General features: G+C 50.2%; 1 protein-coding gene across 2 annotated transcripts in view; it reads left to right on the top strand.

The window, feature by feature from the left end:
• Positions 1-1,826: 1,826 nt before the first annotated feature.
• Positions 1,827-16,203, top strand: part of PPP1R16B (protein phosphatase 1 regulatory subunit 16B) — a 40,070-nt gene continuing 25,693 nt past the window's right edge. For both annotated transcript variants that reach the window (XM_074157447.1, XM_074157446.1), the window contains exon 1: positions 1,827-2,073. In XM_074157447.1, the coding sequence (XP_074013548.1) occupies positions 1,827-2,073 (247 nt within the window). The remainder of the gene's footprint in view (positions 2,074-16,203) is intronic.

Below are 16,203 nucleotides of genomic sequence, written 5' to 3'. Positions count from 1 at the left end.
AAACCCCTGTGGAAGATCTCTAGCGATGTTTGGAAGGAGTGGATGTCTCAGCCTTGCGCAATTCCCAGGACGTGGTGGATGTGCTGCATGGCATGACCATCTCCCTGCAGCTCCTCAGAGCGATCCTCCACGATTTTGGCTGCTTCGCCCTTTAAAGATGGATGAGCAGTGGCTCTTCCTGGCTTGGCTGGATGGGGTAAGGTTTGGTATCTTCGCCATGTCTCTTATCTGGGTCTAGCTACCTCTCTTCTTCTGCTATTTTTCCTATAGTTGCTTTGCATCCATTGCTTGTGAGAATGTTGCTTCCTCTTTTGTGGAGCAGGAGCGCTGAGCTAGGCATGGCTTCAGCTGCCCTGTTGGGGCTTTCTCAGGTGCTTGTGAATACTTAAACTCTCCATGGTCTCTCTTCCCCATCAACTTGTTTTTTTTTTTCCCCCCTCTCCAAGCCGGCTGAACCGTGAGAGCTCTCATCTCCTGGGTGGTTATTTGCAGTTTACCTCCATTTGGCACGCTCACCTTGCCGTTGGATGAGCTTTGCACGGGTCTGTTTGGAAAGGACTCATTCAGTGTGCTCGTGACATTGGCTTTAGTTCAAACGCACCTTTCCTTGTTGGACTGCTCCTTAAATCTGGGACATGTTTCCACCTCTGTGCAGCTGGTGGTTGGGTCGCTGGCCACGAGTCCCCTGGTTGATCGCTCTGTGGGTAGCGCTGCTCCGAGGTCTCTGATGTCATGGTCACACGAAGAGTCCGGGGCAGTGATTTAACTGCTCTTGTCGCTGTGCTTGTGGAGCCCGTTCAGCAAAACCAGAATGAGCTAGTGTGTGGTGGAAAAAAAAAAGCCAAAACGAACCAAAAATACAACCTGACGAGAGAAATGAACACAAAACCCCATGTCTTGAAGTAGCTGAGGCAGTTTAAGTGTTAGTTATACCTCCCTGGGAGCCATGTCCTATCCATCTGCCCTCGGCTAGGGCTGGGGTGAGAAGGGGCTGATGGATGAAGAAGAGTGCAGATGATGCTCCTGGTGGGTAGAGCTTCTCTGGGAAAAGCTGCATGGCCTCAGGGTGCCAGATGGGTAGCCCCATGCATTTCCTGCCTCTGGCCCCTGGGTTATTTGTGCTGGGGTGGCCTTGTCTGGTGTCCATGGCTGCCCTGGGCTCTGCCACTGCAGTCTTGGTCCCCCCTGCCCCGAGCTTTGCTGCTCAGACTGAAATGCCGCAGGGGGGTGGCTGCTGGTGTGCTTCAAGTCCTGGCTGTGGTGGTGGGGACGCCTGTAACGAGGAGTGATGGTTACTCTGGAAGTGACCGGCTGGAGGGAACAACTCAAGTCTCAGTACTTGAATCTCCTGTCTGAGGAATGGCATCAAATACCATGGAAGATCTTTGCTCATTAAGAGTTTTTTTCTGCTCATAAGAGAGGGCTAACTTGAACTATAGATGTGAATGAATTGCACGCTGGAACTACTGCTTAATCAAGAGGAGTTTGCTTGGCTGTTTGGGGTGGGTGAGGGGTGGAATCACAACAACCAATGAATTAAAGCACAATTAAGTGAGCTGTCTTTTGAAATGGTAGGTATTGCCGGTCATGTTTTCCAATGGGCTGGTCTTAGTTGCTTGTCTGCACAGGGTCATGAGACTCGATCCCTCACACTTTCCTCCTCTTCTCAGGTTTCCACCATATTCTCATCAGACACTGCGATGGGCCCTTCCCAGCTCAGCCTCAAGATGCTGGTATAGCAGCGGGCGGCTGCGATCCAGAGGACCTGCGGTGGGACGTCTTTTCCCACTGCGACATCCTTCACCCCCTCTCTCTCAGCAGAAGCGATGGATGCCCACGTGGACCTTCTGACCGAGCTGCAGCTGCTGGATAAGGTGCCCACGCTGGAGAGGCTGCGGGCGGCCCAGAAGCGGAGGGCTCAGCAGCTGAAGAAATGGGCGCAGTACGAGAAGGAGATGCAGCACAAGAAGCGGAAGCACGAAAAGAAGAGAAATGCCGTTAACCGAAAGAAAGTGTCTTTTGAAGCCAGTGTTGCTCTGCTGGAGGCTTCTCTGAGGAACGACTTGGAGGAAGGTACGGCACTTGTATCTGGCAGTTTCGTTGTCTGGCTGTGTGTGAGGTCCATGTAGTGCTGTGGTGTGCAGAGACATCCGTGGTCTGAAAGAGGGGAGATTTAGGTGAGATCTCAGGAAGAAATTCTTTGCTGTGAGGGTGGTGAGACCCTGGCCCAGGTTGCCCAGAGAAGCTGTGGATGCCCCGTCTCTGGAGGGGTTCAAGGCCAGATTGGACGGGGCTTTGAGCAACCTGGTCTGGTGGGAGGTGTCCCTGCCTACAACAGGGGGTTGGAACGAGATGGTCTTTAAGGTCCCTTCTAACCCAAACCATTGGGTTGGATGCTATGATTCTATGACTGGACTCCCCTTGACGTGGTGTTGGTCTCCAGAGTGTTGCCATCTCTGACATAGCTATGGGGGCCCCAAAGCACCGTGTGACACCAGCATTGCCTACATTGACCTCAGGAGCGGGCGCACGAATGCCAGCGTAGGGCAGGAGTTATGGCTGAGAGCTGGGGAAAGGGAGGCGGCTTTCACCTCTTTCCTTTTCACACTTTCTACTTACAGAAGGCGTGAAACACTTCTTTGCCTTCTGGGTGTGCCTCTCTCAGTGGTTTTATAGAAGTCTGTTGCAGGGATTTACATGTCACTGTAAATCTCTTCAGCTTCCCTGCTCGGGGCGGGGGGGTGGCTTGAGAGTTTAGGTGGATGTATGAATTCTTTCCCTGTTCAAAATACTGAAAAACGTGGCTTTGCTTAATGCGTCCTATAGAAGAGAACTGCAAATTGTTCAGAAATTGGCTTAATCGCACTGTTTCAAGGTGGATCAAAATGCCTTGCTTTTTGCTTCAGAAACTGAAGGGAGCAAAAAAAAATGTCTGAAGTCAATTCCTATTAGCCTCAGTGCAGCATCGGGGGGAAACCTGTGAGCTCTGGGGAGCTGGGGCTCTGGTAGTGGCTTGGAAATGGGGCAGCTGAGCTGAGCTCTGGAGCTTCCACCAGCACTGCTGCCGGGCCATGAGGGCTCCTCAGCCCTTCTGAAGGGACCCCAGAACGGCCCCTTGTTACTCTCCCAAGTGAGGGAATTGGGGGTTTGTTCCTACAATGAACGCTAGGATTCTCATGTGTTTTTTATGAATGACATGCAGAACGCTTCCCTGCCAACACAATAATGTTTTTTACAAGAAGTCTTCTCTAGGAAGTCCTGCCGCTAGAAGCACCGGGCAACCACCCGGTTTCCCACTGCTGAGGATATCTATAAGAGATAGAAATCCATCTGCTCACCTTTTCCTAAATACTTTGTGATTTAACACCATCCTTGCCTGGTTTCCAACCAACCCAATCACCATGCACCACTACTCATAAGGCCCATGTCAAGATAACGGGCTCAACCCTACTGGAAAATAAGGGAAAATTCTCTGCAAAGAAGTCAAAACTTTTCTCGGAGGAGACCTGAAGCAGCCTTTGGGGTTGTCACTCTGCCAGGTAGCGGAATTGGTGTGCTCTTCTTGGTCCCTTGGTGGGGCAAGGACAAGGGCAGACGCTTAGAAAACCTGGCCACTTGACTTGTATCTCTGCTGATGAATGTTCCTCTGGTTTCCAGCATCTTTTACAAGAAGCAGTATGTACTTGTCTGGTACATGGGTGGAAGGTGAGGACCTCATCTTGCCTTGTGAGGAATCTCCCCAAAGTGATGTCCCCCTTTCTGAGAAGGCCTTTTGTGCGCTGTAACTTGTCCTCATGTCCTACCAGTGTGTGTTTGGCGTCTGTTTGGAAATGGAGTACGTTGGTCGTGGACAGTGATGCCTGTGTTAGTGTGTTAGAAGCGTTTGCCAAGCCCTGCTGCGTGTCTGTGCTTTTGTGTGTGTTTGTAGCCTCTCTCTAGGAGAGCAGACCTGTGATAATGCCCTGGAAACTGCAGGCTTTCGTTCATTTCTTCGTTGCTTTAAAGGTCTAACAGTTGATCGCAGCTCTTTGCTCTCGGTGAACATGTGTTTCTCACTCTGGGCTGCTCCTGTCTTCCAGGAGAGCCCCAGCAGCGAAGGCAGCAAGAGCCCTACTGTGAAATTGTGTCTGGCATTGCCTGAAATGACAGATTTATGACTTACATCGCCTCTGCCTGTGCTGGCAGATACTTGGCGGGGTATGGCTTTGGGTTTTGTACCCAGCTGCCCACCTATAAGTGACAGGTCACCACGTTGGGGTGAAAAACGAGTGTTTCATTGCTCTTGTCTTCGTGCAGCAGTGATGCCTCTGCTGAGCACTTGGGCTTGGGGGTGCCATGGGGCCAATGGGTGTGCAGGAGGCCCAACTTTGTAGTTTTGCTTTCTGCATCTTTTGGCTTTGGATCTGGAGCACTGTGTCCAGTTCTGGGCTCCCCAGTTCAAGAAGGACAAGGAACTGCTGGAGAGGGGAAAGCAGAGGACTACAAAGATGATGAGGGGCCTGGAACATCTCTCTTGTGAGGAAAGGCTGAGGGACTTGGGTCTTTTCAGTCTGGAGAAGAGAAGGCTGAGGGGGGATCTGATCAACACCTATAAATACTTAAAGGTGGGTGTCAAGAGGATGGGGCCGTTCTTTTCTCAGTGGTGCCCAGTGACAGGACAAGAGGGAACAGGCACAGACTTGAACATAAGAAGTTCCATCTAAACATGAGGAGGAACTTCTTCACTTTGGGGGTGGCAGAGCCCTAGAACAGGCTGCCCAGAGAGGTGGTGGAGTCTCCTTCTCTGGAGACATTCAAAACCCACCTGGACACGTTCCTGTGCAACCTGCTCTGGGTGGACCTGCTCTGGCAGGGGGTTGGACTAGATGATCTCCAGAGGTCCCTTCCAACCCCACATCATTCTGTGATTCTGTGATCTGGGTGGGGGAGTTTAGTTTGGAAGGAGAAAAACTCCTTCATTGTCTGCCTTAAAAATGCTTTTTTATTTTGTGTGAGACGCACAAACAGCAGAGGCATTTGCAAACATGGTGCCGGGGGAGGTAGTTGCGTACCCCGATGGCAGTGAGCAGGCAGGGCTGGTGTGTGCAGGCAGCAGCATTGATGTTCTGGTGTCAGAGTTCCTGTGGACCATGGTCTTACACTGCATGTGGACATGGAGGGTGTAGAAGTTGAGCTTTCAGCTCACAGCTTCGCTCTTTTCTTCCTGTAAGGGAAAATCCATCACTGCAGGTCTCTTTGGTGCTATAATCATGTTTCTGTAGGTGAGCCAGGTACTGGGCTTTAACCATCAGTCACTCTTTCTGATGCAATGATGGTTACACCAGACGTGATCAGGGCACTTCCCTGCTTGGTGGAAAATCAACCTTTCCAACCTCCGGAGAGGGCAGGGGCACCATCCCTGGTGCCACAGGCGCTTCCCCTGCGCAGCTGCATTTTTCAGATGCCTCAAGTTTTTAAACTTTAAATTGTTTTGTGGTCAATAATTTAAGTCCTAAAAATAGTGTGGGGGCAGGTTCTGCCCCTGGTCTGCCCCCTCTGTGCTGTGGGACCAGTATAAAGGGGAGGGAGGAGGGGACAGAGTCAAACCCAGATGCCAAAGTGGGAAAATTCCTTATCAGGTGCCCCAGGCCAAAGTGAAGGAATTCGTGGGCTTTTGGAGGTCCCGGGGGATTATTTTGGCGTATGAATCATCTTTTGTTTCCACGTGGGAAGTGGAGGGGGAGGTGAAATGTAAATGATGAAGGAGTTGAGAAGTTAACGTGAGGAGGGTTAGAGAGCTGGGGGTGCAGCTGGCACGTGTCACCTCCGAGCGGGTGTGCCGTTTCCATTCTTTGTTAACTTTTCTGTCCTTTTGTACTTATTTTTAACATTCTCACTCCTGAAGCGGGAGAGGGGATGGTAGAGGCGCTGTGCAATGAAATCGGGGAGGAAAAGAAAGCAGAGTTGGATAACGAGATGGCTCTTTTGCCAGGAGGTGTCCTGTGCTGTGGCGTAACCCCCAACGGAGGCGGTAGGTCAGGCCCTATAGGATGGAGTTGGTGGGTTCAAAACCCTTCCCTGCTCTTCAGGGAGCAGCCCCGTGTCCCTGGGGACCTGGAAGTGCTGGCTTCACTTGCCCAGGTGTAATTGAAAGAGCAGCTTTGCTCAGCTCCTGTGCACCTGTGAGTATCTGCAGCACCTTCTCATGTCCCCATTGATGGCCACCAGGCTGAACCACCCCAGTTTCTCGCCTAACCTATGATCTCTCTGGCTGTGCAAACATGATGGCCTCAGAGAAGAGGATGTTTTTCCCATGTAAAAATCCACGTTTGTCTATGGGGTGGCTGGGGGTGTTGCAGGTTGCTGTATCTCGGTGTGGTGGTGAAGCAGGACTGAAGGCAAGGACTCCTAGGGAGCATCAGCCCCGGCGTGGGCAGGAGCTGCGAAGGGGTGACGGCTCCTGCCTGCTCGTTCCTCGCATCTTCTGCAACAGATCTGTCAAAATATCCCAGGTTTAACAAACAAGCTGCTATTAAAAGCTCCTTTGAATCTCTGCTGACAGAACCAGGGTAGGGAGCGTGCCACAAACATGCTGGTGGCAGATGTGAGCAGACTGGGGAGAAGTAGGTGATGGGCAGGGACCCCAGAACAAGAGCAGTGGTGTCCCTGGGCTGCAGCGTGCTGGCCGGGACCGTTGGTTTGGAAAGCTGAAGTATCTACAGAGGGTTTGTGGTTGACCTCCGAGGTGACAGCAGAGCACTCCCAGTTGCCATACTGGACCTGCTTTGTTCTACCCTGCGGAGGAACTGGGCAGGGTGTGCTGTGGAGGGGCATCACTGTTTTAAGTGGAAATACTCCCACCCAGCTCTAGGCAGGATCTGACCTGGTTGCAGGAGGATGGTGCAAAGGGGAGGACATAGTCATACGAACAGAGGTGATGGCAAGCAGCCGTGTTGTGTACAACCTCCGGGCTGTTCCAACAGCTGTGAAGGAGAGTTGCTTTACAATGCAATAAAGCAACGCTTTATAAGCCACCGTACTAATTGCAAATAAACTGTGAGGGCTGCTGAAGGCTGTGGCCCGTCGAGGCCATCCTGTGAGGTGATGGACGAAAACGGTGAGGGGGAGGCTGGTCCCGCCATTCCCAGGGTGGCACCTTGTCCCTGAAACCAGCCCTGGCTGCTGCAGGGCTGTCGTGTCCGGGTCTTTCTACATCACTGAGCTCCTGTAAAAACAGCCCCCAAGCGCAGGGAGAGGAGCTGGTGTTCTGTAAATTGACAAAAGAGATCCCAGAGGTGAGTGAAGTGGCTGCCTGTACAGACGGGTGGCATTTGCTGCCTGGAAGTCCCTTTACACGACCGGCCCGTTTGCAGGGGGAGGTGGCAGAAGGTGGAGGTGTTGGGGGTGAGCTGTGTTCCCTTCAGCAAACCAATGGAGAAATAAAGCCCCCGAAGGACCCAGTCACCTTCCAGCAGCGCTGGAGGTGCCCTGGTTTCTCCTGCTCTGGGATGAGAGCTGCCTCCCTGCAGGCATCCGCTGCCTCCCCTCAGCCATGGCTCCGGGAGGAACAACCCCGCAAAGTCCTTCAGCTCCCACCTTCTGGCACCTCATCCTGCAAGCATAACTGTCAGAGCCAGAGTGTTGCATAAAACAGCGTTTCTGCAGAAGTTTAACCACGCAGAGCCGTACAGCTGGTGAGCCAGAAAGCCAGTGAAGAAGGCTTGGATTTGACGACCTTGGACTTGGCATCCAGCGGAACGGTTCTCATCGGCAGAGCAGCGGGCACAGGCTTGGGGCTCGCTGGGTCCTGCCCTGGTGTGGAGAAGACTTCCCCGGGGAGGGTTGCACGGCTTATTCGTATACGTACACACCCCTCCCCGTTCCCTTCATGCCCACCCTTAAATCTCCTGTAAGAGCGTGGTAACCACGAGCGTGGCAAACCCCATCAGGAGCCGTCCCCAGGCAGCTCCTGCCATGCTCCCTTTGCACCTTTCTGGAATAAACCCAACCTCGTCATTTGCAAAGGCACTTTAAAAAGAGGCCCTAATTAGTGTCTATAAATTGCTTTCTTTAACCTTTCCAAGTTGATGTGATCTGTTCCCTTGTTACTAAAAACCTTTTATGAGGTGCCTTAATTTTCCACCCACATTATTAGTCTCCTGAAGCTTTTTACATGGGGTTCCAGTGTCCAAGTCTGTGACCGAGTGCATTTATCTGTCTGAGAGGATTTTTCTCCTGGGTGTTGTGCCCTTTGAAGGGCTCTGGAAAAAAAAAAAAAAAAAAAAAAAAAATCTCTTTTCTCTCCAGCAGTCTGAGTGTATATCTGGGTATTTGGGGAATGGCTCAAGTCAGAACTGAAAAGTTTCTGTTGGGTAACAAAGGCGTTTCTTGGGTTTTAAGCTCCACAGGTGTGGAAACGAAACCCGTCCTCTTCGTGAGGCTGCGTGTGGGAGCTCTTGGCAATGATGGATTTTGTTAATTTTGTTAATGGTGGTTGGTATGTCTTCCAAGAGCAGATTCATGTATTTGGCCACATTTAACTTGGCTTTTTCATGCAATCCGGATGCGATGCCAGCGCGGGGTGGCTTGCATATGGCAGCTAACGAGATGGCATCTGGGAGCAGGAGCAATATTGAATATGCAGGCGTCTCTGTTGTCATAACAAGTAAATAATCTTTTTTTTTCTTACTTCCTGAAATTTCAGTCAAGTGGGAAAATTATTTCCATTTCCGTAAGAGCTCAAAATGCCAGCTTCTCTTTTTGGATGTTAATGCTCGAAGTCTGTCTCAGGTTTTTACTGGGGTGAGCCCCTCCTCCCCCAAATCGGGAGTCAACTTAAACATTTTGTTTCAAACCCTTTCTTTAAACAAAAAAGTTTGATCAGAAATACTTCTTTTTTTTTCTTTTTTTTTTTTTTTAAATAACAAAATGAGGTCTTTCCTTAACTTCAGAAAGTGTTTTATAAAATGTGGCCCCAGCTGTTGGAGAAGAGCTTTGGTTTCAGTGGGTCAGGCCCCTTGGTAATCCCTTTCGGTAGGATCAGAGTGTCTGTTCTTGGGGGGCTGGCTGTTGCGTGCACTGAGCATCGCTCCTTGCTGTTTCCAGACGTGTGAGTTGAGAAACAGGCTCTTTCCATACCTACAGACCAGAAATTCTGCACCTTTTGAGTTTCTCTACTCACAGCAAGGCGCATCGCACAAGCCATCGCTTGCAAGCAATGGCTTTTCTTGACTAAAACAAGAACTGAAGCCCCGCTCACGGATGCGCTCTGATGGTCCTTGCAAAGAAACGGTGATGTAGGGATCCTGGCTGGAATTTTTTTGATCAAAATTTGAACACACACCCCCACCCCCATCTCCGTGGGCACATCCTTCTGCTCCCACCTTGTTTCAGCGGAGCGCGCGTTCTCGGCTTGCATGATGGAAATGGGTTGGTTTCATATCGTTTCGGTTTCTGGCTTTTACGTGTGTGCCAGCTTCCACTGTTTCCGATACCACTGAAAGTATTTCATATGTATCTTGAAATAGCTTTGCAAGATAGTGAGTGAATATTGGATTCAAACTACTCATCCCTCCAATAAGGATGGTCTGTTTGGATTCAAAGGGTTTCAAATCAAACAGGGGTTGGCCAATGACTGGTGCCAATCCCAGATTTTGTTTCTTACTAGAGGTGGCTTAAGTCACTTTGCTTCTAAAATTTGTCCACAAGGTGTTTTGGAGGGGAAACTCAGAACCGGTGTCTCCTTGGTTGTGTGTACCCCTAAATGCAAACTGGGCATTTCTTTGGTTTATTAGTATTCTTGATGGTTGCTGCTTAATGCAAGGACTATACCTTAATGTAAAGAGTACTCCCTTTTGAAAGGATGTCTGGGCGATGGGGAGTAACGGCTGAAGCTCTCAGGGCTGTGCTTGCAAGGTGCAGCAGGTGGGATCTGTAAGGTCACCATCTGCTCTGCAAGCCCTGCCTGGCCAAATCACGGCAGGGAGGGCTCAGGATGCAGCAGCCGCCTTCACCAGGAACGTTGGGGCTTTTGTCAGCCGAAGGCAGATTATCAATGGGACCTTAATTCAACCAGGTGCCCGGGGATGTTCGTATGTACAACCAAGCTCTAAATCGCTGGCGTTTAACCTTTCCCTTCCCTGGCCTGGCTGCTCAGCTTCCAGGGCTGTGGAGGCAGCCTTGGATGGTTCCTTATTTTCTCATATCTCCAGGCTGCCAAATGTTGAAGCCACAACTTCCCAGTCTGAGTCTGATGATACTTGCTGATGTATCGATGGCTTTTTCTAGCCGGTAACTTCCCTGTTTGGTTATCCTTGTGATTTTCCCAAGGGGGGGGAACACTGCTGGCCATCCCTACGAGTGGGACCAAGACATGGAAGCACATCAATGGTCATGGTTGTGGGTCGGGTCAAGCACTGCCAGCTGCACACCTGGCTGCCTGCTTGGTGGGATAATGGCGTGGAAGGGCTGATGCTACAGCCCGGCGAGCTCCTTGCTCCACGGGGCTGTGACATGGGGTGGTTTCTTGCAGGCAACGTGTTTCTCGCCTGCCTGGCTGCCTTCCAGGTGTGTGCTGCTTCCTACGCTCCCATTAACTGCGTGTTTTGTCCCACTCCAATAACGGGGAACCGGAGAGTATAAACAGCAGCTCAGTGGAGGACGTCTGGTATCTTCTGCGTAATAAGCAGCAGCAACCTGGAGTGAAATGTCGTCTGTCTTCCCACCTTGGCCATGACCTCCGACAGCCAAGGCTCTGCCTCGCTGCAGTGCTGTGTTGTGATTTCTAATCCAATTCTGCCCAAAGCACATAAGATGTTATCTTGATAATGCTTGAGAGCTGGCTGGTACCTGGAGCTTTGTGGCATCGTTGTGTTTTCAACTGTGTTTTAAAAAAAATAATAATCACAAACCAAACCCAAAACAAACAAAAAAACCAACCCCAAAATCCCCTCTTCTTTGCAAATGAATATTGCTGGGGAAATGAACATTTTTAGAGGTGCAGCCTTCTTGCAGGGCTAAGCCTCACACGGCTGCTTTGCCCTGATGCAGTTGAAAACGCAGTGGCTGGGTATAGTTTCCAGACAGGAAGAACTTGGCTGCAGGCTCCACTTTCTGCCCCTTCTCCTCCTGGTCAAGGAGAACTTGAAAAGTGGATTAAATCTATTTTTTTTCCAGATTTAAATTCCTCCCTTTCTGGATTCGGGTCAGCTCAGCTGGTGTAGATTTCTTCCTCCTAGAATCATGGAAAATAGAGGTTGAGAGGGCCTTGGGAGGTCATGTAATCCACCTCCTGCCCCAAGGCAGGATCAACTGTATCTAAAATGCTTGCTAATGAGGTTGGAGTTAGGTATCTTAGTGTATTTATAGGCATCTCAGCAACACGACAGCAGATACCTGTGCAAGTGGCCCTGCTTCTCATTCACTTCTCTGTATTTTTCCCACTTGCTTATATTTATCCCCTTTTATTTTGCTTTGCATGCCATCCTTACGCTTATTCACTGCGAGTTTTCCTACTTCCGTGAAGAATGCTCTAATTCTTTCCTTAATAGCAGTTGCTATGGCAGCTGGTTCAGGCAGTGCCTTATAACCTCGTGCAGAGCTGCTTTTACATATACTTTTCACTGCTTGTTTTTTCCTCTGGAGCCTGGCCAGATCTTTGAGAAACCTTATCACCCACTTCAAATGTCTTGACAAAAAATAAATTAAAAAAAAAAATAAAAAATATCAGATTCTGGCACAACTCTTAAAAACATCTCCTAAGCCTTGCCTACCCTCTAACCCGTCACCTAAATGATGCTAAATAGGCCAGGAAGCGAACTGTTTAATTCTGTCTGCTGATGCCTTTGTAATCAAGAGCCAAGATGCAATCAAGCAGCCCGCACTCCTTGTGATTCGGGGAACAAGAGCCCATGTGCAGCTCCTAGCGAGCGGATGCACTTTCCACTGAGGTCCCTGCAATTTGCAACTGCTTATTGCTGAATTTGGCCCCCAGATTCCCCAGACAGCACCAGGCAGACGGGCTGTAAATGTTACTCCTGGAGGAAACTGGCTGTAGTTGCTCGGTTGTGTTTCTCACGCTCCGTACAGGTTTTATAACAGTTTGCAGCATCTGTCGGTTTGGCCAAGGATTTCAAGGTAGATCTCAGTTCTCTTTTTCCTGGTGGACTTGTCTGTTCTGCCTGGCTTTGCTTTCAAGGTGGCACAGAGGAGTGGTCCCTGCCTGGAGTGTTAAGAGCACCAGCCTCTGAATTGGTACAGGAAACTTCCAAATTCTCACTTCTATTCGTGTGCCTTTACCTGGGCTGATGAGAGCTCCTACTAATAAGGAAAAAAAACCCTTAACCAACCACCAAATGAGAAAAAACACTTTTTTTTTTTTTTTTTTCCTCCTAAGGACTACTGCTATAATGTTCACCTCTAAAAGGGAACACTTGAGCAGGAATTAACCTGAAAGCCATTCTTACACCATTCTCATTGGCTGCACCAGCCCTGTTTTAACCTGGTCGGTGGCTGATGGTTTCCGCAGTAGAGAAGCGTTATCTGCACACAGGTTGTGTTTTGTCCTGTGTTACACCTACATCTGTCTGGAAACATCCACGTTTTGAGTGGGTGGGGGAGATTCTGGCACCTTCAGAGTATTTCCACTCTGGTCTGATTCAGAGCAGCAAAGGTTGGAGATCAGTAGCTGATAACTTGCTCGGTTCTGGTTGAAATGATAAGGCTTGAACGTAGTGAGAGACGATGGCTTGGTGTATTCAAACAAAGTCTTTCAAATTACTCAATCTGAAGGATCCTATATGTAGAAAAACATGTACTTCAGTAAAAGCAAAATTTTACCAGCAGAATGTTCTCGAATTAACACATGAAGTCCTTGCATGGGAATGGAGCGGCTCTGCTGCGCTGGGATTTTACTGCTGCAGGATATATAGGGTTTGCCTACCGACTTGGGACAAGGAAGTCCATACCAGCTCTCAGCCGCTTGGAGCTGGAAAGGAGCAGTGCCCTGCAGTGAAGGACGTGGTGAGAAGAGCACTTCCTGCATCTGTCTGCAGAAAGATGTTGGCTTCAGTTCTCATGTGTTGTCAGTGGAGACAGGTGAGACCTGAACTGAGGTGCTGTGATTAACCCTCTGGAGAGTCCATCAGCTCTACAGAGACCAGGTCCTAACTTAGAAGCCTGGGGCTGGATGACTTGTGATGCTCCTGTGGAGAGCGAGTTTCAGCCTACTTAGGAGCTCAGACTCTGTGACTCTCAGACTTTTCAGGCCTGGTTTATTTTATCACTTCAGATCCTGGCAGTTTGTCTTTAATTAGCAAGGCCAGAGCAGGGCTCCTCGGGAACTTAAATGGGACTCTTAATTAAAATTTTGGTTTGATAGCCTGAAATAGCAGGCATTAGAAAGAGCCAGAGCTCCAGCGAAGGAGGACAGTCCCCGTGGATCTGCAGTGACATCCTCTTGTCTGTCAGGCAGTTGATCACAAGGTTTTCTTTCCTCCTGAAGCTGATGCTGTCAAAACAACGATGCAAGTCCTGAATGTGATATGAAGCTCCAGGCTAGGCTGTAACCAGTCAAGTTCCAACCTGCTGCTGGATGCTGTGCCAAAAACACAATATATCTGGGTTGGTAGGTGACAGCAGGTCCTGGAGAGATGCTGGAAGTCCATTTTGCTTTTATTACAAGGGCCAGTGAGTTTAAAATTTCATCTTAAAGGGCATCTAAGCAGGATTCCCTGTGTGCTTTTATAGGAAATTTATTCTACCATAACTTTAATCATGCGGTTGTGAAATAGCAATGAACAAGCTGCCGCTCTGCTCTCTGACCCAAATTATTCTCATCTGTGGCAATTTTCCATCACTCCTCAGAGCAAGGAAAACTGTCATTCAGTACTGGTCAGCTCTGAATCTGTCGAACGGATTCAAGATTTGGGTCATTGTTGCATGGGATCACTCAGTGCTCTGAGATTTCCCATGTGTTTAGTAACGGGGATGTTTGCGGTGTTGATCTGTCCAGTTATCCTTCGGGGACAAGAGAACAGTAAATATTTCTTGTTTCACTTACATTCAAAGACTTGTCTTCTAGCTGAAGGGCAATATTTGTTGGCTGATTTCCTCCTGTGGAGTGGGAGTGACAGCTTGAATTGCAGCTAGAGGTGGAAGGAGCCGTGCCCGCAGCGGCATGAGGGTGACGAGACAGAGGTCTGGCCATCTGGCTTTGCTTGATCCTCGTATTAGTCTCTTGGGTTTGAAAGCTTCCAGAAACATGTTGCTCATTCAGCCTTCCTGGACCAAGCTCTGATAGGAGCACCTTCAGTAACCATGAACTGGGGGCTTCTTGTGAATCCCTGAGGATTTTGGCACCGCTCTTTAAAGATATTTGGATATTTTAACTTCCACTGAAGTCAGTTTGGTTTGGTCACCCCATGCCTTTGTGCTCCTTAAGAAGAGTCCTTCTGAAAAATGCTCAGCTCCTTTCTGTTGGATGCTGGTGTAAAGACCACCCAGTTAATCACTCCTACCCCACACTTTTAGAATATACTGACATGGCATTTTGTCCCCCTTGGGGATTGCCCCCATCAGCACCAGGAGATTCCAGCAGCAGTGGGAACATCTCTTCTCTTTACTGTGGGGAGCAGTGATTCCCTCTGGCAGCCATTACCCAGCTGTGGAAACCGAACCTGGTGCTGTGGGCTCTCCACCCTCCTCCTTCCCCTCCCAGAGGAAGGGGCTGTGGTTTTTCCAGCTGTGGAACAGGAAAGAAATGGGGGATCCTGTTTACCTACCTACTGAGCTGCTCACATCCATTTTAAACCCCCTCCTTGCAACATGCTGTTCATAGCTGTGGCACCTCGTTCTCCAGCTCTCCTGTCTCTGCTGTGTCTTCTGGAAGGAGCTCCTCCATGGAGCATCACACGTGGAGGTCCTGAGATGCCACAGCTGGGATGCTGGAGAGGGTTTCAAAACCCGGTGGGCTGATTTGAGGGGTTGAGACACCAGCACTGGCTGCTGTGTAACTGGGAGAGGAAAACAGGAGCTCTGTCACCCACAGACTGTGGAGTCTTGGGACTGGGGGGACAAGGGAAGGATATTTATTCACACTGCAGTGGGCAAAGTTGGTCTTGAAGTTTTGTCCTGTCCCAAAGCGGTTTCTGTCTTAGGTCCTAATAACATCCAACTCAGTGTCAGCCCCTTGGGAGGTGTCAGTGAGGGTCTCACCTGTGCATGAACAGGTTTGTGGAAACTCATGCAAAGCCTTGGCTACGTTTGTTCTCTCTTGCTGAAATACAAGAGGATATTGGGCAGTGGCTGTTTTGTTGTGGACATCCCTCTGCTCCTGTTGGGAGGTCAGAATTCTCCACATCTGTGGTAGAAGCCTGCAGTGTGGCAGCCCTGGGTGGGAGGCCACCTTCCCAGTGGGCAGGAGGTGGCTCCGAAGCAGGAGGACCAGGAGTACCTCCCAAGCACGGGGCCTGGGAGCGCTCTGCGTGTTCCCAATGCTGTGGAAGGGTCTCACTTCTGCACAGGAGCAACTTGTCTCATCATTAGAACTCTGAGGGCTGTTAGCAAAGGCAGGCGTGGTGACAGAGCTGCGTCTGGGGAGGGTTTGCTGGTGGAAATGCTTGTGGGGTGGGTGAAGGGAAGGCTGGAGGTCTCCTTGCCAGAGCGGGATACCCACCGTGCAGGAGCCGGGGCAGTGGAGGAGCCTGTCCCTGCCTCCTGGAGCCATGAAAACCACCTTGGATTTGGCACAATTGGCAATGTACAGAGTGATCGCATAAAATGCTGACTTGTGGGCTCAGGCATTTAACCTGAGCGAAAATGTGACGGGCTGGGGGGGGTGTGGGTATTTGCTTTGGAAAGCAAACTTGTACATATGCCTGTGTGTCCCCTGGGATGCGCACAGCTCTGGAAAGCAGCGGGACTGGCAGGAGCGTGCAGAGACATGGCCAGGGCAGCCTTCTCCAAGCTTTTGGCTCTGTCATCACCCCTGGGGAGCGAGTCGTTCCCGTGGAGAATGGGGGTGAATGGATTTGCGAGGGGCTCCGTGGGGCCAGCCTGGATCCATCCCGCTGCAAAGGCACTTGCACTGGCTGGCCCCGTGGCCGATGAGAAGCCTCGAAGAAGAGAAGCCCCGTAGTCAAGCTGTGCATGGCAGAGGTTTTCAGGTAGCGGTTAATAAGCGATCGGTGGAGCAGGAGTCCAGGCACCCAGCAAGTCACCGAGTGG

This window comes from Numenius arquata, chromosome 12 (genome assembly GCF_964106895.1).
Source record: "Numenius arquata chromosome 12, bNumArq3.hap1.1, whole genome shotgun sequence".
NCBI classification, from domain to species: Eukaryota; Metazoa; Chordata; class Aves; order Charadriiformes; family Scolopacidae; genus Numenius; species Numenius arquata.
This window is presented reverse-complemented; position numbering and strand designations above follow the sequence as displayed.